The 25,424-nt window shown below is 37.9% G+C and overlaps 1 protein-coding gene across 1 annotated transcript in view; it reads right to left on the reverse strand.

Annotated features, from left to right (window-relative positions):
* The window catches only part of LOC128224219 (paladin-like), a 49,848-nt gene extending 26,909 nt beyond the window's left edge, over positions 1-22,939 (reverse strand). Inside the window, exons 1-2 of the mRNA XM_052934004.1 lie at positions 22,829-22,939; positions 12,180-12,311 (exon numbers count right to left, since the gene is read on the reverse strand). Coding sequence (XP_052789964.1) covers positions 12,180-12,255 — 76 coding nt within the window. The 5' untranslated portion in view covers positions 12,256-12,311; positions 22,829-22,939. The remainder of the gene's footprint in view (positions 1-12,179; positions 12,312-22,828) is intronic.
* Between the last annotated feature and the right edge of the window lie 2,485 nt (positions 22,940-25,424).

The raw sequence follows: 25,424 nt of genomic DNA on the forward strand, positions 1-25,424 counted from the left end.
CAGTCACGATTACCAGTTAAACTAGATACTTCATATCCTTCAAAAATGAACTCTAAATGGAAATATTGCACACGTTTTCGAGAAATACTTTCTGAAATTAAATGCTTCTTTGTAACATGGCGCCACAAATAATATTAAAGCATTCTTACATTGAACGCCATTAGCCTCAAAAGAAGCTTGAATTATTATGTTTTAAATGAAGTATTCTGATTTCTTAATGACAATAAGGGACTGTTCGATGTGTCATACGAATAAACGATGGCTGAGTGCTAAAATGGGTAGGCATAAACCATTTCTAGAGTCGATGAAATTGTCTCGGACAATACAATTCTGGTTATAATAGCATTATGTGTCCATAAGAATGTGTACACTAGACCCCATATTTTACCATTACCTGCAGGGCTGCAGTCAAATAGCTATACAAGATATCTTCATCAATTTTGGAAACTCTGAAGATGACACCCTTGAGAAAAAGTGGAACAGAAATGGAAGTAAATTCACATACATCATAGATATCACCAAGAGGACTGACAGCAGAAAAAAATCCCTAAAGAAACTGCTTTAAACTAGAATCATATTCCAGACAAAAGAAGTCCAGACTGAATATACTCGAATGGAGAAAAAAGTCAAGAATAGCTGTAAATTATACAAAATTACACTGATTGACAACAGCAATATTGGCTCAAATTGCAACACACCAGAATGATAACTTAAGCCTTTACATAACAACACGCCATCTAGCGAGACGCAGAGTAAACAAATGTTCTGTGTAAACAAGCAAATCAAGGTCGGCCTTTCATCAAGATTTCCTTAATGGTAACCTGAAGTTAGCCCACCTCCTATAGGAAAAGGTACAGGTCTAAATGTGAACTCCACATGTACAGAATGGGGTAGTCCAAATTAGTCCACAGGATGGGGATCCTACAGTGTCCAGAGGACATATTCGATAATCATCATTAATTTTACTTAAATATGAAATTGAAATCAGGGTGTTTTTATTGAATTATTGATAAATGAAGACACTAAGACTTTGCTCTTAAGATTAAGAGTAATCTAAGATAGATGCTTATTGAATACGGTACAACACCGGCTGAAAGAAAGGGGTGGTATGGTGGATAGAGTCACCACCTAGAAAAAAGGCGCTCAATATTGCTTATAGTAACACCGACTTGTAGACCATGTGGCACAATGGCATCCTAAACAAAGCTATCACCATCGTCTGTGTCATTTTAGCATCAATAAAGGCAAAGATTCTATATGCGACAAGAACCTCTCAAAAGCTGTCTGCTGTTGGTAGTAATTGATCGGATCATGAAGACCACCCGAGATAGACCAGAAGGAAAATGTTGACTTTTAAAAATCAGCCCGAAGATCTCGACTTTCCAGATGACAGTCAGATGAATCCTGTCCCACAACTACTCTAAAATTCAACAAAGGTTAACTCAACACTATTGAGACAAAATAGCTCAAAACATTTCAGGCAATGGATATAACATTTGGAAGACAGAAAACAACAGAGGACGATATGGAAGCACGACTTGGAAAAACCCGTTCCTACCACAAGCACGGAAAAACATACACATCCATTAGACCGTTATGTACGCAATTTCGTACTTGGAAACGATAACTTGAAACAGACCAGACCAAGAATTCTGAACCAAGAGTTAAAGTGTAAAGCAAAGCAACAACTAAACACAGAGTCTATACTGCAGAGTTGTATATGAATTGGCCAAAACTTTGCGAAGAAACCAACGCAACACAGAAAGAAAATCCATCTGCAGTGAAAAGAAGAAATCTCAAAATCGATCTAATGAACAAAATTGGCATTGTCCGGCGCCAAACAAGAAAGGGCAAACCTAATACAATGGAAAGCTGGAAAGGCCGTATGCTCCAAGATGAATGAAGTTGTTTGAGATAAGGTAAAGACCAAGAGATGTATACATGGTAACTACGCGTTTAGATGCATTTATGTTGTTTAGAACATAACAACGTGGTCACCCTGGCTGCCTACTAAATTCGTTCGGCCTGCGACATTTTGCTAGCCGCCGTTGATATTTAATTAACAAAACAATGTTAAGAGAGGCTTGTTTCTCGTTTATTGTCTGTTTGCCTAACGCCTTTAAACAGGATATTGATTACATTTTAGTCTGCTGGGCAGCAGCAGCTTGTGAAGGTCAGTGTGTTATAACTACTTTGGCAACCAAACTTACATCGAATTTGGCATCAGTCATGTATGATCAGATAATTCAAAGTACGAAATCGAAATCATGGTCGTTTGTACATTTCTTCCGGAAATATTACAATGCACTTATGAATGATCTCGCCGTTGGCTGCCATTTGAATTACCAAACACAAATAATTTTTGTATATAAAAGCTTTACTCCGGTATTTCTTTAATACGTAGGCGTTTGACGGTAGCTTCAATTGACATCTTGTTTCTTTTTATAGACATTTTATTGCAGTCATTTTTTCGCATCGTTCTTGCGCCAGTTTCTTGTTTCTTAAGTGCCCATTCAACAAACCGGTCCCCGGGAAATGTCATACAATTAAGATCTCAATATATATGCATAATTTACGACAGATACTATATCAACATGGCAGTATAAATAAATGAATGCTTAATTTTACAGTTATCTCATAGAAATGGGAACGAGGCAATACCAAATGAATTGAGTTTATGTGGAATTTAAATGAAGAAGCAACACCAGAAACTGGAGGGAAAATCACAATTGTACGAAATGTTGAGAAGAATTTTGTTTCAATTGCTTAAGAAGACTCATCCTGGTAGTTTTTTACTACAAGACATGCGTATATTTCACACAAATAGTGTTGATCTGAATTGAGAGTTTTTCTATGTTGGCATTTACACACAATTAAAACGACCACGTACAAGAGTATAACTACCAATACAAAAGTACAATATTGTCGCGGAGAGTCGTAGAAAGTAAAGTTTAATGAATTGAACTGTGCTTTTTCCAAGGGAAAGAGGCAATAATGGTTCATAATGCTTTCTCTCGATTTCTGTGAACACCAGTTTGATCACTCTTGGTGGGGGTTATACCATCTTGTAATGGATCGATTAACACTGATGCGCTTAATTAATAATGGTATCTAATGTTCCTGTGGATGTTTAATTTCATCTTATACATAAGGGACTTGTACCGTGCTGCAATGGAGGCTTGTTGCTTGCAACAATATGTGCTTGTTCCATGCTAGAATAGAGGCTTGTTCCATGCTTCAATATAAACTTGTTCGATGCTACATTAGGGACTTGTACCGTGCTACAATAGATATTTGTTGCTTGCTATAGTATGGGCTTCTTCTTACAAGGTTGGTTCCGTGCTTCAATAGGGGCTTGGTCCATGCTACAATAGGTGCTTGTTCCTTGCTACAATAGGGGCTTGGTCCATGCTACAATGGGTGCTTGTTCCATGCTTCAATAGGGGCTTGGTCCATGCTACAATAGGTGCTTGTTCCTTGCTACAATAGGGGCTTGGTCCATGCTACAATGGGTGCTTGTTCCATGCTTCAATAGGGGCTTGGTCCATGCTACAATAGGTGCTTGTTCCGTGCTTCAATAGGGGCTTGGTCCATGCTACAATAGGTGCTTGTTCCTTGCTACAATAGGGGCTTGGTCCATGCTACAATGGGTGCTTGTTCCATGCTTCAGTAATAGGTGCTTGTTCCATGCTAAAATAGGTGCTTGTTCCATGCTACAGTAATAGGTACTTGTTCCATGTTACAATAGGTGCTTGATCCATGCTACAATAGAGGCTTGTGCCATGCTACAATAGAGGCTTGTTCCATGCTACAATAAAGGCTTGTTCCATGCTGCAATAGAGACTTGTTCCATGCTACAATAGGTGCTTGTTCCATGCTGCAATTGAGGCTTTTTCCATACTACAATAGGTGCTTGTTCCATGCTACAATTGAGGCTTGTTCCATGCTTCAATAGAGGTTTGCCCCATGCTACATTATGGGTTTATTCCGTGCTACAATAGGGGTTGCTCAATAAGGTAATAAGGGCTTGTCCCGTGCATCAATATGGGGTTGTTCCGTGCTACAATAGGGACGTTTTCCATGCTACAAAAGAAGTTTGTTTCCCGTGCTTTAATATGGGGCTTGACCGTTCTACAATAGGGGTTTGACCGTGCTACAATAGGGTCTTGATCGTCATACAATAGGGTCTTGACCGTGCTACAATAGGGGTGTGTTCCGGGCTACAAGTGGGGCTTCCTGTGCTTCAATATGGGGTTTGACCGTGCTACAATAAAGGCGTGTTCCGGGCTACAAGTGGGGCTTCCAGTGCTTCAATAGGGGTTTAACCGTGCTACAATAGGGGTTTGACCGTGCTACAATAGGGGTTTGACCGTGCTACAATAGGGGTTTGACTGTGCTTCATTAGGGGTCTGACCGTGCTACAATAGGGGTTTGACTGTGCTTCATTAGGGTCTTGACCGTGCTACAATAGGGGTGTGTTCCGGGCTACAAGTGGGGCTTCCTGTGCTTCAATAGGGGTTTGACCGTGCTACAATAAAGGCGTGTTCCGGGCTACAAGTGGGGCTTCCAGTGCTTCAATAGGGGTTTAACCGTGCTACAATAGGGGTTTGACCGTGCTACAATAGGGGTTTGACCGTGCTACAATAGGGGTTTGACTGTGCTTCATTAGGGGTCTGACCGTGCTACAATAGGGGTTTGACTGTGCTTCATTAGGGGTTTGACCGTGCTACAATAGGGGCGTGTTCCGGGCTACAAGTGGGGCTTCCCGTGCTTCAATAGGGGTTTGACCGTGCTACAATAGGGGTTTGACTGTGCTTCAATAGGGGTTTGACTGTGCTACAATAGGGGTTTGACCGTGCTACAATAGGGGTTTGACCGTGCTACAATAGGGGTTTGACTGTGCTACAATAGGGGTTTGACTGTGCTTCATTAGGGGTTTGACCGTGCTACAATAGGGGTTTGACTGTGCTTCATTAGGGGTTTGACTGTGCTTCAATAGGGGTTTGACTGTGCTACAATAGGGGTTTGACCGTGCTACAATAGGGGTTTGACCGTGCTACAATAGGGGTTTGACTGTGCTTCATTAGGGGTTTGACCGTGCTACAATAGGGGTTTGACTGTGCTTCAATAGGGGTTTGACTGTGCTACAATAGGGGTTTGACTGTGCTTCAATAGGGGTTTGACTGTGCTACAATAGGGGTTTGACTGTGCTTCAATAGGGGTTTGACTGTGCTTCAATAGGGGTTTGACCGTGCTACAATAGGGGTTTGACCGTGCTACAATAGGGGTTTGACTGTGCTTCAATAGGGGTTTGACTGTGCTTCAATAGGGGTTTGACCGTGCTACAATAGGGGTTTGACCGTGCTACAATAGGGGCGTGTTCCGGGCTACAAGTGGGGCTTCCCGTGCTTCAATAGGAGCTTGACCGTGCTGCAATAGGGTGGTGTTCCAGGCTGCCAGTGGGGCATCCCGTGCTTCAATATGAGCTTGACCGTGCTGTAATAGGGTCGTGTTCCAGGCTGCCAGTGGGGCTTCCCGTGCTTCAATATGGGCTTGACCGTGCTGCAATAGGGTGGTGTTCCAGGCTGCCAGTGGGGCATCCCGTGCTTCAATATTGGCTTGACCGTGCTGCAATAGGGTCGTGTTCCGGGCTACAAGTGGGGCTTCCTGTGCTTCAATATGGGGCTTGACCGGGTTTAAATTTGGCCTTGTTCTGTGCTACAATTGGGACTTGTCTCGCGCTACAATGGATGCTTGTTCCGTGCAACAATAAAAGTTTTTTCTCGAGCTACATTCGTATATGCTTATTCGTGCTATTTTAGGGGTTTATTCCGTATCTACAACAGGGATTGTTCCATGCGACAACGGGCTGAAGAATGTTGATTTGCTAACCTTGTAACAAAAACGTTCAATGCGTTAGCAACGAAAACAGTGTTATTGGTTTTTTTTTCAATTACTGTATAGCATTGTCCATCTATTCCCTGATTAATCAAAGCTTAAATATTCTTGTTTAAGAAATTTCTAGGTTACAGCTGTTTCAAAATGAAAAGAATGGCCTAATAACCTAAAGTAACTGTTTCTTACTTTAAATAGAACCACCATAAACGCTATGCAATGCACTATGTAACAGTCGTTTGTTGTTTTGAAACATTGGATAATGAAGGAGTAGTCATTCAATGCGAATTAAGAAAAGAAGATCATTAAAGGGCCTCGGTCACTGTCCGTATGCATAGGCCTATCTTAAAAATATTTAAAACTTGCGTGTGATCTGCGTCTGTTGTCTTGTGGCGTGTGTTTCTCGTTGTTGTATGTTGGTATATGGACCCCTGAACCTTTCAACTAGGTACCAATGAATTAAGACTGGGTTGGTAACAATGCCACTTTTTCAAGATTTTACAAGATTTTTTTTTTAAATAATCAAACATGACAAATTTTGCTGTTATTTCTGATTGATGTAATTTGGTGTTCATTAATCGTCGTTATTATGCCATGTGGCCATACGTTGAAAAAAATAGACTTGAAAAAAACACAACAGGCATGGGCAAGGTATAGCTTAGGCATAATCTATGAATATAGGGAAATAAAGTCACATACTTTAGTTGTTGATTCGAAATGTCAGACAAGGTTATGTGAAATTCTGGAAAAAAAACAAGATAACTCTTCGGTATAAATCTGCGGGGGGCAATCTATCTTTTTCATGTTTTTGCCTCGCATTAGCTCTTTCATGCGTACACTATGAGTGATAATTTGAAAATATGTTTTTCTTAGGAGAAATTATGAAGCGACAAGAAAACTCTGAAGCAATAATTAAGAAATTATGTCTCCTAGATAACAATAAATTTCAGTTTAGTTTGCATGGGCGATAATAGGCCCCTCCCCGAAACCCGAGAAAGAAAAATAAGAAAAAGGAAAGCAAAAACAACTTTTGCGAAAATCCATGGAAACCTCTTCTATAACTACTGCTGACAAAAATTAGATCGCCGATTTTGTATATTTAAGTTCTAAAAAGGTTGTTTTATGCAATTCTTAAACCGTTAGTAACGGTTTATGCCATAAAACATTAATTTTCGAAAGTAAATACGAAAATGTACGATCTGATTTTTTGTCAGCAATCTTAAATCATTGGTTTGCAGAAATTTATGCAAAAAATTGCTCTTTTCAAGGCAAAAAATTTAAAAAAAGTTGTAAAAATTGTATAACTGTGAGAGTACAGCTTTAAAGCCCAGCAATCAAGCTTTTGTATACAGCCATAATTTCACTAGTTATACATAGGGACAAGTCGTCGATTAATTGTATTAAACCATAACATATTTTTATGAAACTTCACTTAAAGTACAATAAGGATTAAGAAAAGTGCATCTCTAAATTGTAACCTTAGGTATAAAATTCTCAAATATATCAGACCACTTAAATGCAGACACACAAATTCAAAACGTTGCAAGTACCTTTTACAAAATACAAAAATATACATTTTGCTTGATTTCAAAATTAGCTATAAACCTTACACTAGTATTATTAAGATTTCTATATGACAGTATTGTGTGTATGAACATATTAATATGTATATGGTAACTGTGTATACAAAAATAAATGACAAAAAAGTAATTGCTTTCATAAAGCGTTGTTCCTCAAGTAAGTCATATGACGTTTTCAACTGAGACATGATCTAGATAAAAACAGTTCATCATGCGAAACCTGTTTTCATATTCCTTGTTTAAGCATACATACGACTCGCTTATGGTGGCCGCAACACTGAACGCAATGATGTATCCCGCTAATCAACTTTACATCATTTTCAAGCAATTAACATTTCTAAGAAACATCATAAATTGATTCCCTTAACATGATGTTCATTTTTTGTGGAGTACACATCACGCCTCCACGCTCACCATGCACCAACACATAGAGTATCATCCCCGTTCTCCATACCATATATTGTGATAATGTGTAGGTTGTGACATTCAAATAAAACATTTTCCATTACCGTTACACATTTTTGAAATTTTCTACTTAAGGACGTCAGTTTGAAGCCTTCCGTCTAGAAGATGGTCTCGTGCTAATATCTCATTAGACATTTTAGAATTGCAAAACTGAAACTCATTAATAAGACAATCTGAGCATTTCGGATAACGAACACTTTATTTTATTGAACAAAAAGACGACATATGAGACACTGCAGACAACAAGGCCTCAATAATTTTAGGAAAATCACGTTCACATTTTTTAAAAGGAAGTGAAAAGCGCAGTGTTTATTGTTACTCGAAGAAAAAACATTGGCATTTTAGCACATGTTTACAACAAAGACGTCATTATATTGTATAATAAATATCCCAAGTCATTGAAGTACCTTAGTTGCAAAGCAATGGTTCTTCTTTTGTGTTAAATTTAGAGTTTTGTCTAAGTGATACTTCTCCTAGCAGATGTAGTTACCTCGGTACTTATACAAGATTCTTGATAGTAATGACTTTTGTTGTCATTTGTTGATCATAATGTTTAGTACTAAAACTGTATAGGTCTGTTACTGATATTCTCCAGTTTAAATTGTATCAGATCCAGCTGCACTATCAGCTAAGAATGTAAGGCAAAGTATGTGAGTTAAATAGCGTGTTCAATACATGAATTCAAAGAACGCATTCATATTTAACAACACCCATTTCTATAAATTATCATTAAATAACCCGAGGTTATGCATTAACAATCCCATACTTATTCACACATATATGGAAACAGTAAAACTACATGACAATGCGTATATTACGTATAGCAGCAAGAAGCAAATACGATAACGTCCGAAGACCCTATTGTGCGAAAAAAAACGCCAGTTAATCGCAACGCCCAAAGGCCCTAACACCCAAACACCTTAACATTCAGTTGCCAACACCAGATTACAGCAACGAGACACCAACAACCTGACACTATCAACTAGACTTCAAGAACAAGACACCAACAGCCAGATACCAAAATATCAGATCACAACATCCAAAACCAGACACCCAGACTCCAATAACATGACTTCGACAACCAGAAACCAACAACTAGACACCAATTGCCATATACCAACAACCAGGCACGATCACCAGACCACAACGACCAGGCACCATCACCAGGCCACAAAGACCAGGCACCATCACCAGGCCACAACGACCAGGCACCAACACCAGACCACAACAACTAGGCACCATCACCAGATCACAACGACCAGGCACCATCACCAGACCACAACGAAAAGGCACCATCGCCAGAACACAACGACCAGGCACCATCAACAGGCCACAACGACCAGGCACGATCACCAGGCACCAACACCAGGCACCAACACCAGACCACAACGACCAGGCACCATCACCAGACCACAACAACTAGGCACCATCACCAGATCACAACGACCAGGCACCATCACCAGACCACAACGACAAGGCACCATCGCCAGATCACAACGTCCAAGCACCATCACCAGACCACAACGACCAGGCACCATCACCAGACCACAAAAACTAGGCACCATCACCAGACCACAACAACTAGGCACCATCACCAGATCACAACGACCAGGCACCATCACCAGACCACAACGACCAGGCACCATCACCAGACCACAACGACCAGGCACCATCACCAGACCACAACGACCAGGCACCATCACCAGACCACAACGACCAGGCACCATCACCAGACCACAACGACCAGGCACGATCACCAGACCACAACGACCAGGCACCATCACCAGACCACAACGACCAGGCACCATCACCAGTCCACAACGACCAGGCACCATCACAGGACCACAACGACCAAGCACCATCACCAGGCCAAAACAACCAGGCACGATCACCAGGCACCAACGACCAGGCACCATCACCAGACCACAACGACCAAGCACCATCACCAGGCCACAACGACCAGGCACGATCACCAGGCACCAACGACCAGGCACCATCACCAGACCACAACGACCAGGCACCATCACCAGACCACAACGACCAGGCACCATCACCAGACCACAACGACCAGGCACCATCACCAGACCACAACGACCAGGCACCATCACCAGACCACAACGACCAGGCACCATCACCAGACCACAACGACCAGGCACCATCACCAGACCACAACAACTAGGCACCATCACCAGACCACAACGACCAAGCACCATCACCAGACCACAACGATCAGACACCATCGCCAGACCACAACAACTAGGTACCATCACCAGACCACAACGACCAGGCACCATCACCAGGCACCATCACCAGACCACAACGACCAGGCACCATCACCAGACCACAACGACCAGGCACCATCACCAGACCACAACGACCAGGCACCATCACCAGACCACAACGACCAGGCACCATCACCAGACCACAACGACCAGGCACCAGACCACAACGACCAAGCACCATCACCAGACCACAACGACCAGACAACATCGCCAGACCACAACAACTAGGCACCATCACCAGACCACAACAACCAGGCACCATCACCAGGCACCATCACCAGACCACAACGACCAGGCACCATCACCAGACCACAAAGACCACAACGACCAGGCACCATCACCAGACCACAACGACCAGGCACCAACACCAGGCACCAACAATCACACAAAAAACAACAACCAGATATCATCAACCAAACAAGAAGCAGATATCGACAACAAGGACCATCAATTACAAACCAAGTACTAGCCACCTTTAACCAGACAAAATCAGCCATACACCAACACGAAGACCACATCAATCAAGCCACAACAACCAGAAACCAACAACCAGACACCACCATCTAGCCACCAACAGCCGGACACGTTACAACATGCCAAACATAAATGTTTCCACTTGTTCTCTTCGTAGAAGCAACTTGCTTAGCACTTCTTAAACATTTTGCTGAATTAAAAATAGTAAAATGTACATATATTCATAAACCATTTTCTCTAAACTACTGTCGAACTTATATCAACTGATCATGATTTATAGTCTCACTTCTCGAACCTAAAGTCTCCCTCCTCGAACCTATGTTTTCGTATTGAGAGTCTCACATTACGAAATTATTTGATCTGATTGAACGTCTCACATTGCGAAACTAATCATCTGATTGAAGGTCTCACATTTCGAAATTATGTCGTCTGATTGATGGTCTCACATTTCGAAATTATGTCATCTGATTGAAGGTCTCACATTGCGAAACTAACCATCTGATTAAATGGCTCACATTTCGAAATTATGTCATCTGATTGAAGGTCTTACATTGCGAAACTAATCATCTGATTGAATGTTTCACATTTCGAAATTGTGTCATCGTATTGAGAGTCTCACATTTCGAAATTGTGTCATCTGATTGAAGGTCTCACATTTCGAAATTATGTCATGTGATTGATCGTCCCACATTTCAAATTTATGTCATCTGATTGAAGGCCTCACATTGCGAAACTAATCATCTGATTGAAGGGCTCACATTTCGAAATTGTGTCATCTGATTGAACGTCTCACATTGCTAAAATAATCATCTGATTGAAGGTCTCATATTTCGAAATTGTGTCATCTGATTGAAGGTCTCACCTTTCGAAATTATGTCATCTGATTGATGGTCTCACATTTCGAAATTATGTCATCTGATTGAAGGTATCACATTTCGAAATTATGTCATCTGATAAATGGTCTCACATTTCGAAATTATTTCATCTGATTGAAGGTCTCATATTTCGAAATTATGTCATCTGATTGATGGTCTCACATTTCGAAATTATGTCATCTGATTGAAGGTCTCACATTTCGAAATTATGCCATCTGATTGAATGTCTCACATTTCGAAATTATGTCATCTGATTGAAGGTCTCACATTTCGAAATTATGCCATCTGATTGAATGTCTCATATTTCGAACCTTTGTGGTCGGATTGAAAGTCTCCCTTTTCGTACCTTTTTCATCTTATTGAGAGTCTCACATTTCGATCCTACATTATCTGATTTGAAGTCTCACTTCTAATGCTGAAAACGCTGATGTAAAAATAATAGGGATACATAAATGATCATCGGAACTTTTCATTAATATGAACACGAGAGATTATGTCCATACAGGTGTGAATATACGTTGTTATTAATACAGAAACAGAATGTGTAAACGATACCAACGTACCAGAGTATGGTACAGAAAGGTTTATAAAAGAAATCCGCCCTGTACCTGTGGCGCGTCCCTGCCGGAAAGAGGTCCTTAGAGGCGTAGGTGGGGGAGTGTAGGAGCTGACCCCCGTCCCCATTTTGACTGCCGCGAATACGCCAAGCTATACGAATATCAGGGCCTCGATGGAGGATCCTGGAAGAAAGGTCAACATTGATGAAACACTTTGATATGAAAAACATTAAGGGAGAACCTTATGACATCTTAATCAATAATTTTATTACTGTCCAAAAACAATCATCTTCTAAAATAGGTGACATGATTTGAGTTGCTAGAGGCTAAAAAAAGACGAACTGAAGGACAACCAACCAATAACCAGATCGTATATCAGCTTTTGCCTTCTTCAATGACGTTGATTAAATGATAAACCCACCATGCCAGCATCTGTCTGACGTTTATGGTCATTGGCATCTTGTGTTGCCATTAGCTTTGACATACGCGCCTTAAGAAAATATTCAGAGAAAGACCCATGGGCAATTACTTAAATTAGTGGTATCATACAATTTGGGCGAAAGCTCCTGGCTCCCACATTATTTTAAATTCGGTTATGCTGGTTATTGTGGTTAACTGTTGTGGTCATGTAAGCAAAAAAGTACTTTATAGTATACGATCAAGAAATGGGTATTTTTCTCATACATTTAGTTCAATACAATGAATCCATTTTTCATTCGAAAACATTCTGAATAAATCATCACTGACGTTTGATACACATCGTTGTTGGCAGAGTGATGTTTCAAACCTCGATGGCGGAGATAACAGGATGGTTTAATAGATTTTCTCAAAATATTGCTTTAATATGACTGACGTGTAACAACTCCGCCCAGGGTTCCCATTTCCTTCTACGGAAATTGAATAATTCCTCTCATTACTCTCCGTCAAGGGTTTTCCCCGGGCTTCGTGTTCCGACATGTTTTTCCTATTTCAATTTAATCTGTGTCTGAAAGCATCTCTGATTTTATTTTAGAAATGTCGTATACTATAAACACAATTTGATTAACTGTTTGTGAACAAATTCTCTTTTCTCATCTGCAAGATATTTATTCAGCAAGTCATACGTTTATTTTTCATTTTGTACGATTTTCGTATTTATAATGAAGTTTAATTTGAAAACAGTCGTACATTTTCCGATCTTAAGATGAAAGCGTACTATTTCCAGAAAAAAATACTTTTAAAGACGGTCTTAATTTAATTGAAAGTGAACATGACATCAAGAACATATAACAAATTATGGCGTCATGTTACCTGATATGACGTAACACTTAATAATATGTTTCCTGAACTAAAATTGTGTATAACATGGCGACTCGTGACAGATCCTTTAAGATCAAATCCACCAACCGCTTAAAGCACCTGTTGGTAAACTGTTGTTCTTTATAATAGTGTTAACTGAGCGTGGTGTCTTAAGTATCGTACTGCTGTTGGTATTGGTTTGAAGTCTGCTGTACATAGATGTTGTGAAATGTGCGGGGTGCCTTGATTAACGTTCCTCTGACATTATGTTCATATTGGTGCGAACAATCTTGAGTATCATACTGCTGCTGACATTGGTGTAAAAATGCGAGTGTCTTGGGTATCATACTGCTGTTCATATTGGTGTAAACAATGCGAGGTGTATTGGGTATCATACTGCTGTTCATATTGGTGTAAACAATGCGAGGTGTCTTGAGTATGACACTTTGTTTATATTGTTGTGTACTTTGGGAGTTGAATTTATTATCATACTTATGTTTGTATTGGTGTAAACAATGCGACGTGTCTTGAGAATCATACTTATGTTGATATTGGTGTAAACAATGCGACGTGTCTTGAGAATCATACTTAATATGTTGATATTGGTGTAAACAATGCGACGTATCTTGAGAATCATACTTATGTTGATATCGGTGTAAACAATGCGACGTAACTTGAGAATCATAGTTATGTTGATATCGGTGTAAACAATGCGACGTGTCTTGAGAATCATACTTATGTTGATATTGGTGTAAACAATGCGACGTGTCTTGAGAATCATATTTATGTTGATATTGGTGTAAACAATGCGACGTGTCTTGAGAATCATACTTATGTTGATATTGGTGTAAACAATGCGACGTGTCTTGAGAATCATACTTATGTTGATATTTGGTGTAAACAATGCGACGTGTCTTGAGAATCATATTTATGTTGATATTGGTGTAAACAATGCGACGTGTCTTGAGAATCATACTTATGTTGATATTTGGTGTAAACAACGCGACCTGTCTTGAGAATCATATTTATGTTGATATTGGTGTAAACAATGCGACGTGTCTTGAGAATCATATTTATGTTGATATTTGGTGTAAACAATGCGACGTGTCTTGAGAATCATATTTATGTTGATATTGGTGTAAACAATGCGACGTGTCTTGAGAATCATACTTATGTTGATATTGGTGTAAACAATGCGACGTGTCTTGAGAATCATACTTATGTTGATATCGGTGTAAACAATGCGACGTGTCTTGAGAATCATACTTATGTTGATATTGGTGTAAACAATGCGACCTGTCTTGAGAATCATATTTATGTTGATATTGGTGTAAACAATGCGACGTGTCTTGAGAATCATACTTAATATGTTGATATTGGTGTAAACAATGCGACGTGTCTTGAGAATCATATTTATGTTGATATTGGTGTAAACAATGCGACGTGTCTTGAGAATCATACTTATGTTGATATTGGTGTAAACAATGCGACGTGTCTTGAGAATCATACTTATGTTGATATTGGTGTAAACAATGCGACGTGTCTTGAGAATCATACTTATGTTGATATCGGTGTAAACAATGCGACGTGTCTTGAGAATCATACTTATGTTGATATTGGTGTAAACAACGCGACCTGTCTTGAGAATCATATTTATGTTGATATTGGTGTAAACAATGCGACGTGTCTTGAGAATCATACTTATGTTGATATTGGTGTAAACAATGCGACGTGTCTTGAGAATCATACTTATGTTGATATTGGTGTAAACAATGCGACGTGTCTTGAGAATCATACTTATGTTGATATTTGGTGTAAACAACGCGACGTGTCTTGAGATTTATACTTATGTTGATATTGATGTAAACTGTATTGAGTTTCATACTGCTGTTCATTTTGGTGTAATTTGCGCGGGGTATCTTCAATATCATACTGCTTTTGATATTGGTGTCAACTGTGCGAGGTGTATCGAGTATCATACTTCTGTTTATATGTGTGCAAACTTTGCAAGGCATATTGGGTATTAAACTGCTGTTGATATTGATGTAAACTGTGCGGTTTTTCTTGAGAATCATACTGCTGTACTCCTTGTTTTTTTTGTATTTTTTTGGATTTTTGTCCTTGTGTTTTCAATTACAATCAGATTTATGCTACTCGAAAAAGATATATTACGCATCATGAATAATTTTATACTTAAAATAAAAGATGCCTACTATGAAAGGACAACACGCTTCGCCTTTGTCATTGTTAATATAAATTAGTTTAAATAAAAAAAATACATGTTATGTCTGGTTATATTGCGTTAATGAACATATTATCCTTGCTCAAAATTCAAAACATTAAATTGCCATGGCAAGTCACACGCTATGGATATTGTCCGCAAAAGTTCGCAGGAATGAGAGCCAATCCTCAAGAGACAGTTAAAGCTAAGATCCATTCATTTACTTAAAGTGTATAGAGTGCTGCCTATGTTTGGTATAATAATTATAGAAACTTGAAGAAGGTGTATTCTGTTAACGTTAATTGCCTTTATCGGCGGATGAATTCGCGAAGTAAAAATCCCGTATCGACAATGCATAACCAATGTTTTAAATAACATTTTAAATGTTCGTTAAACTGAGGGTTCGAGTGAATAATGATCTGAGAATGTCATTGATTATCACATTTGTTGACGACCTCTCTTATACATGTGTGTTTTTTGTCGACAAGTTTTATTAAGGTCTTACTGTCTGAAATATTCAATTAATATTATTACACAGTGGTAGGTGCTGATATTGTCAGGACGGTGGCCGGACAGGGATTTGGATGGTTCACTGTTGGTAGGGAATGATCCAATCATGGGAGTAACCATGCCTTTGTACACTACCGTTTCTGATAACATCAGCAAATTCTAGTAGACAATTACATGATAAATTAAGTATCCTCTTAGCAAGCTTCAAAAGTTTTTTTTTTTTTTTTTTTTTTTAACTTTATAAAGCATTGTGTTTACCAACTACACATTAAAATACCATGCTGTTATTCCCATGTACTTAATGCTTCTTAAAACTTTTTTTGCTGTTTAAAAACTAAACTATTATTTAAATTGATATGTCAACTAGCGGAACCGTGCGATTGCGGACTGGCCGTACAGCCGGGAAAACTAGTTGGTGTTATCATTGTATACAGTGCTCTAATCCATCTTACTTTTGGAAATTGACTGTATTGATATCATTAGAAATGTTTTCTTCAAAATACTTTTTTCCAATATGTAACCTATTAAAAACTATATGCTTTTATTTCCAGGTCACTAGTTCATTGCTTTGTTATGGTATGTATGTTTTGTTAACCATTTCGGAAAATAGTTCATGTTTCTCGTTATAATACTCCCGACTTTAATTAAAGATTTAGGTATCTTGTATCTTGAAATTATAAAAAAACACATCAACTGCATACAAAGGTCTGGCATTCAGAATCTTATTAATTTCTCCTGACAAAAATCACAGGCTCTGTACAACAGAATGGTAAAGGTTTTTGAAAAAGCAGAGTAAAATCGTATACTTAATGATTTGACGATCGATATAAGTCGAAGGCTTTTCAGAAAATAAGTGCTGTTCAAGAATTGCTATTTGCTTAAAAAGAATCAATATACACTTGATTTGTATACAGGCTTTGCTAAAATCATACAGCATAGAAAGAAAGAGTCACGTATTTCCTGTAAACTAATCTAGTGCGCAGTTAAATATTAGCATCATTGACATTTCATTTGAAATGCTGCGAATAAATGGCCATCATATTACGGCAGCTGTGGAATGGTTCCAATTTCATTACATTAGCTGGTGTTATGAGGTTTGAACTGTAATTATGACTGCAAATGTAGCGCTAGTCAACTTCGATGTTCATGGAAACAATCATTAGGAAAGATTTTGCATTAATATACAAGTTCTACAAGATATGTTTGCAAGAGTTTTGTGTTTTCGGGTGACAATTCCTCCAATATAATAAACGGTAACTTTAAGGTTACATAAATATAGAACTGAATTATTATTGAAAAGAATATTACATATTAGACATTCCAACTCACATATCAGGCATTCCAACTTACGTATTAGACATTCCTAGTTACATATAAGGCATTCCATCTTACATACTAGACATTCCAACCTATATACTAGACATTCCATTTTTGTTTCTGTCAAAAACCTATCAGAACAAACAATTCCCACAAAATCTTATTTTGCTTGATAGTTGTGTGTACTTCACCATGTCTTGATAATGAAAAAATGTAAAGGAATTATTGCTTGATTTCTACACAAAATTTTGTATCAGTTACTAGGTCAGCTTCGGTAAAAAAATGTATTGTATTTGTGTTCATTGCTTTAAAAACGAGTATAAAATAAATGATTTTGAATGCTGTTGGAAAGCCTAAAATTCCAAGATAATTGCGCCGTCATAAATAGTTCCGTCATTACGGGATTGAAACTATACCATTACAGTCGTAGCCGTTGTGGATTTTAGATATAGTTATAACTTTTGTTGTTTTATGTTACAACAACGTCCAATCATATAACGAGGACGCATGTTTTGTATAATAGATAACTAAGTGCGCACTAATTAATTGTTCGTTGATATCGCCTCAGCCCGCTTAAGTGCTAATAGTTATGCAATATAATGCTGTAATGGCAGTTATAAATGGCTACGAACACTTAAGCTGCATTGATTTATTTCCACTTCCTTGCGAAAACATCAAAGAGCGTGCTGACTTTATGTATTCATCATATTTGAAATGTGCGGCATTGACGCAAACACATTTTTTTACAAAACAACAATGACCTACTTTATAGCAGCAGCAAAGTCGGAGACACATGCTGACCGGATATCAGTGCTGTTGTGGCTTTGTCGCTTTTTGAAAAGACTACATGGGATTTAAAGCAGGCCGAAGATGCGTCAATACTCATCTGAGCTCATGTTTAAAGCCGACCAAAAGGTGTGTTCATAAATTAAGGTTGTACATTTAAATATCAACACCAGTTTTTGCCATCAATAAATGTTGAATGTTGCTTATTATTCCCCAATATTAATGTACAAGGTTTGCACAAACAAAAATGAAGATATCATTCAATGCCTTTATGAAAAGCCAAATAATTGCTTAAGGAAAAGTGATTTGTGATTCCTCACGAAAAGTAGTTTTTAAATTATACGTTATCGAAATATGCATTGTTCAATAGTTATGTGTGTACTAATGTTCTAATTGAAACAATTCGTCAAATTCAATACATTTTGTTGTGAAGATGACATGTACATGCTCTATACTGAAATTTTCAAAATGTTCAGATCTAGTTGCTTGCGGAGGAATACTTTTTCGAAATATGTGATCAAGAGAATCAGGGTACCAGTCTACTGTGACTTCAGAGTTATTTGTCTACAATTTGAGGTCAGATAGTGTACTTTTTTCCATCACCTGTCAAAGTTAGGGAGCGGCTATCATGCATTTAAGAAAAACTAAACAAGCATTTGACATAAAAGAACCTTAATTTTAATGTTGTATTTCATTGATAAAACTTCATCGAAAAGCATGAAATATAACTTTTTTCTAAATAGTTTTAAAATAAATACTAAGTCACTCTTATTGACACGATTTTGCGCGAGAGTGTGTGGTCTTGTTTTGTGGGCGAAACCGAAAAAACTTCACTTCACTTCACTTTCTGGGGTCCCTTGTGGTCCAAGTTTTTCTATAAACTTATAAAGTAATATTTTAAAAATCTTCTCTAAATTCACATGCCCAATTGCTATTTCGCACGTAATCCTCATGTAGTGGCTCTTAACTAAAATTCAAATAATCCTTCTGGAATAAAAGTTGCCCCTTGGCTACAATGCAATATAAATATCTTAGGTCATTTCTTAACTTATGTCGATGTCCTTAATGTTCACAGAAAAAATAATTAAAAAATCGATGTTTTTTACATGAAGGTTTGCAAATGAAAATAAAATTTCTAAAATAGTATTTAGTCAAGTTAATATATTATATGACCAGTGACATACTTAACTAAGGAAAATGAGTTAAGTTACAAAATGTCTTGAGCTGTTTAATAAATACATGCCCAGGTTTTCTAAACACTTATATACTAAAATGTTTGAAAATCATGTGTAAATCCGAAAGGCCAAGGCCCCTGATATTTGGTATGTCGCCTCATGTAGTGCTTAGTAACTACCTACATCCTAAGCAAGCAAGAACTTTCTGAGCAACCAATGACTTTCTGTGCAACCATATTCGTTTTCAGCAACTATCGACCTCTTAAGCATTCAATGACTTCCTCAGCAATCACTTTCTTCTTCAGCAACTTGCGATCTCCTTAGCAACCAGTCACTTTCTTAACAACCATTCACTTCCTGATCAAACACCTACCTGCTAAGCAAGAATGATATCCTAAACAACCAATTCTTTCCTCAGCAACCACTTTAGTCCATTGCAGCTAATTAACTCCTTAGCAATCAGTGAATTCATTAGAAACCACTTACTTCCTTGGCTAACATTATCTTTCTTAGCGACCACTTACTTTCTTAACAACCAATGACTTCCTAATCAACTACTTACTTCCTTAGCATCTACATACAGTCATATCAACCAATCACTTTTTATTTGAAATGATAACTTTAGCAACTACCTACATTTATAGCAAGAAATGAGTTCCTTAAAAACCAATAACTGCCTTAGTCACCACATAAGTACCGAACATTACTTAATTTCTAAGTAGCCAATGATAGTTTTAGTGAATGACATTCTTAGCAGCCCCTTACTTCACTATCAACCAATGACTAACTTTCAAACCATAAATCTTCATTCATAGTAACAAATGACGTCCTTTAGAAATCAATTACTTTCTCCGTGTTTTTCTTATCGACTTAGTCTTAATTGCAAGAATTCCTACTTGTCCAGAATGACTAAGTTACTTATATACCCATCCTCTTAAGTAAGGCTAGGACTAAAGCTCATGTCAACTTCACACTTCACAGTTTTTTTAAACTCAACGTCTACAACACTTTGAGACCAATCATCATTCACAGACGATTCAACTTTAAATAATGGTTAGCCAACGGTGGTGTGCCTGCTTGGATCGGATGGGTTTTCAGTATGAATACCAACCCGGTTGGCTAGTTTACCCGTATCATTGTCTTAATAATATTTTCATCCAATCAAAGCATTGCCACATTCAGTACTGTGAGTGCTTTGATGGTCACATGCAACGTAAATAAGGCTGTGAATACCGCATTTGCCTTTGAAAAGCGCTTTCATTGAATATAGTAATATAATGTTGGATTTGGCAGACTTGTCTTTCTTTGGTATTTGCATGGCTGAAATTTGTTTACAAACATCAACTGTTTGTGGTATGGTATTTCTAAAACACTTTAGTGCTAGCTAAAGAATTGCAGCGAACACGTTATAGATTACCTTTATATATGTCAATTGGTTTTACATGCATTAACATTATTGAAGCTAGAATTACTGCATTATAGTATCAGTTTCATACTTATTGATATATTTACTCCACGTTAAATTCTCAACAAAGGATTGGAATACAATAAAATCATGTACTTGGTGTGAAGACATTCGTGTTAGTATAGATTAGCCCATATACAACCTGATTATATGTATATATCTATATAATGTCAGTCGTGTCAGTCTTATCGCAAACTGTATGTACAATGTTATAGAAGTGTTAATAGCTCTTCTAGGAGACGGCCATTTTAAGCGACTTAAATCATGTCAAGTCCTATTAAGTATTTGCTTCACATGATAATATTCGATGTTTTTAACGCTGTGAATGCAGCATTCAACTTCAAAATGTTAATTACATTGCCATGTTTAAAACATATACCAGCCTCTCCACCTAGAGTTCCATCCGATATACCATTACGAAAAACATCGAAATTCATCGCATAATTTCTGGATTTTGACGCTCTATAAACCCTACTTTGTGTGCATGTTTTAGCATACTGGGTTGACAAAATCTAAGAACCCCTACACATTTTATAACAGCTAAATACATTTTGACATAGTCTAGTACACTAGTCTGCTGAAAACTGACTTTTTCCACAAATTAAATGAAGTTTGAAACAATATTAAATCTCTTAAATGTAAATGCGTAGCTATTATTTCTGATAAAATGAATATTTATATGAACTGTTGTAAGATTAGACTTCAACATTAAGTAGTTGAAAATAATTTGTTTGTTCATTACACATTTTGACTGCCAATCAAATCAATTTAATATATGCATACTTTAATACGCATAAATTCAACATATTTCAACATATTGCTATTAAAAATTGTTTTTTCTGTGATAAAAACGTTCCATGTTAGCCTCAAAATTGAGACATACACTTAAAATGTTACTAAAAAACACAACGCAAAAAGGCAAGCCCTTATTATTAATATTCATGATTAATTACGAAAACTTAAAACACTCGCAGCTTCCTTATTTTTTTATGGACTTTATTTCTAAGAACAGCTTTGTCTCGTCCGGTGGCGTTCTATGAAATGCACACCAAGTTGCGCGCTCTTGTAGATGATTTATAATACGGAAAAAAATGCTATGACGTCCGAGCGCTAAATGATCATCCCATTAATTTTAAATTACACAACATAACACATCAATGCTTTCAATTTAGTCTTATAACTTTACTCACAATAAAAAAAAAACTCAATTGCTTTAAAAACTGACGAAAATTCTATTGTTTCTTTCAGCGTTAGCAACGCGTTTTGCCATTAAACAATAACAATCGAACGTAGATATGAAAAACTGCGATCTGATCTTTTGTCAGTAGTCTTGTTTTACTGGTGTACAGACATTTACGCAAAAAAATGGCTCATTCCAAGACAAAAAAGAAAAAAAAAACAGTTGTTAGAACAGTCAATCGGTGAGAGTGCAGCTTTCAATTAATCTTGGCTATTACAATGAACAATGACACACTTTACGCAATTTCTGGTTTTCACATTGCCTGAACCGAAGTCGACTGAATTCCCATCAACAGCGATACTACTAAGTAAAAGTTAATTGTGAAAGTGTACCTATAAAAAAGCTACTTCAGTTCATGTTACCATGGAATGATACGATTACTTAAGTGCTTATAGTCTAGACGCAAACATTACATAACGAAGAAAATGAAAAATTAAGATGCCATTTAGCTTTTCAAAATGCACCATAAGTCATCAATAACTTGTATGATATGAGGTACATATAAATTCAACGTATTGTACATATCTCATCAATTTTCATTACAATGTTCTATTAAATAATACATAAACGTTGTTGTTGTTTGTTTATCATTTTTATTTAACAAATTTTAAAAACAACAACTGTGTTTAATGCCACAGATAAGTATAATTATACTACACAAGACATACAATATGAAACTAAATACTCCGACAACGTCAAGTGACATACTTTGCGGGGGTTTTGTTTTCACTTTATCCAAAGAATGCTTCTATCAGAAACCAATTTGCACTTATTCTACTTTGTAAACCAACGGAACACTGTTGTGATTGTTGCTGTATCCAGAGTATCACGCACGGCTTCAGTCAATAACTGCGGCCGTGAACATGGAGAAATAAGAGCTAACTAAATATCGAGGTTGCTGAGCTGTATTGGCGACCGATAGCAGCGTCAACGGTGAAATCAACTCTCAGGGCCAATACAGGATTCTTTCTAGTGTGTGTCTGCCGTCTGCATATGATAGACTTAATGCCTTTAATTGTGTCTTTATATTAGCTCATTCCAAGAGCATATGTCTTTAATTGAAGAAATCGAAGACGGCTGTATGTTTGACGATCACTGGCCGATGCATTTCTCTGAGAAGATCGAGTTCGAACGCGTAATTATAACTGAATGGGCTCGTGAGCTTACCTGGCGATTCTCACACTTTGTTCTCCGTACATGGGGTGAAGGCAATATTATTGTATCAATCTATTGCTGCAAATACCGTCACACAATGGGCCAAATGTTCAGAACTTTGTAAACATCGTTATAAACGTAATTATTTTTACCTTTTAAATCTTTACTGCACTGAAAGTTTGATGAACACCATTGGGAACCGTACCCAATTTTATGAAACCAGATAACATTTAATTTGATCAAATTTAACCGAATTGTTCATTGACTTGCCAATATTTATCCCACTCAATCAAATCATATAAAAGTGTGAACTAGCCAAAATACGACCCGTGGACAAGTCATCCTAGACAAGATGTGGACAAGTCATCCGAAAGAACCTGTGGACAAGTCATTCGAGAGAACCTGTGGACAAGTTATCCTAGACAAGATGTGGACAAGTCATCCGAAAGAACCTGTGGACAAGTCATTCGAGAGAACCTGTGGACAAGTCATCCGAGAAAACATGTGGACAAGTGATCCGAAACAACTTTTGGACCAGTCATTCGAGGCAACCTTTGGACCAGTCATTCGAGACAACCTGAAGACCAGTCATCCGAGACAACCTCGGACAGGTCATCCGAGAAAACCTGTGGACAAGTGATCCGAGACAACCTTTTGACCAGTGATCCGAGACAACCTGTGGAAAGGTCATCCAAGACAACCTGTGGACCAGTCATTCGAGAAAACCTGTGGACAAGTCATTCAAGACAACCTTAAGACCTGTCATCCAAGACAACCTGTGGACCAGTCATTCAAGATAACATGTGGACAAGTAATTCGATACAACTTTTGGACAAGTGATTCGAGACAACCTTTGGACCAGTCATTCGAGACAACCTTAAGACTAGTCATCCGAGACAACGTTGGACAAGTGATCCGAGACACCCTGTGGAAAAGTCATCCGAGAAAACCTGTGGACAAGTCTTCCGATATAACCTCGGACAAGTCATCCGAAAAAAACCTGTGGACAAGTGATCTGAGACAACCTTTTGACCAGTGATCCGAGACACCCTGTAGAAAAGTCATCCGAGAAAACCTGTCGACGAGTGATGCGAGACAACCCTTGGACAAATCATCCGAAAAGACCTGTGAACAAGTGGTGCGAGAAACCTTCGGACAGTTTTTCCGAGAAAACCTATGGACAAGTAATCCGAGACAACCCTCGGAATTATGACGGCTATCTTGTGGCAAAATGATTAAATTTTGACAAGTCAATGCGTTATATCTGCATGTAGATGTGTGCATGTCTAACGAAGCCATCCAAATTGATGAAAAGTCCCACACAAATACAACACTCGATAACAAGTCAGTCCTATACAAAGACGATACTTTATTCTTGAATACGTGTGTTTTCGGTCATATCAGAGCAGTGCTGGAAAAACCATCTTACATACCCCATGTAAGATGAGTCACGCGCAACAACGCGCCACTTCTTATTTCATTTATTGTATGGTTTATGTAAAATATATTATGCCATTTCAATAAAACGCAATCAAATATATATGTTTGCAAGACTTTTAATAAAAATTGAACATAAATAATCGTTAAAAAACGCTATTTCTAGTTATTCAAAATTACTGCGCTCAATGACGTCGGTAAACAACGTCGCACGCGCTTTTTGGTGTAATTGTACAATAGTTCGTTTTCAACGTCATTTTTTCCACAAATTGATGATATCAGATATGCATGAAAAAATATCAATCCTGTTTTTCCGGTCCGGATTGAAAAATCCGACCCTCGGGCACGCTGCGTGGCCGGTAACTCGGCAAGCCTCGTTACCGGCTTACGCGCGTGCCCTCGGGTCAGATTTTTCAATCCGTACCGGAAACACATGATAGATACTTATAGTCTTGCTTCTATTTGTTCTTTTAAAAAAATGACGGAAAGTTTATACATATCTTACTGTACTTTAAACAGAAACATATTTGCTTTCATACCTTCAATTTTGTAAATGTTTGCATACATAGTGTCAGATTAGACATTGTCTACTGAGTATTTTTTGTTCTTCAATGAAGTTGAATAACCAATTTTAATGGAACATGCTGGACACTGTGTGTGTATGTGCGTGCGCGGTGTGCGTGTGTGTTTGTGGATACCGTATTCATAAATA

Source organism: Mya arenaria, chromosome 2, assembly GCF_026914265.1.
Source record: "Mya arenaria isolate MELC-2E11 chromosome 2, ASM2691426v1".
Classification (NCBI taxonomy): Eukaryota; Metazoa; Mollusca; class Bivalvia; order Myida; family Myidae; genus Mya; species Mya arenaria.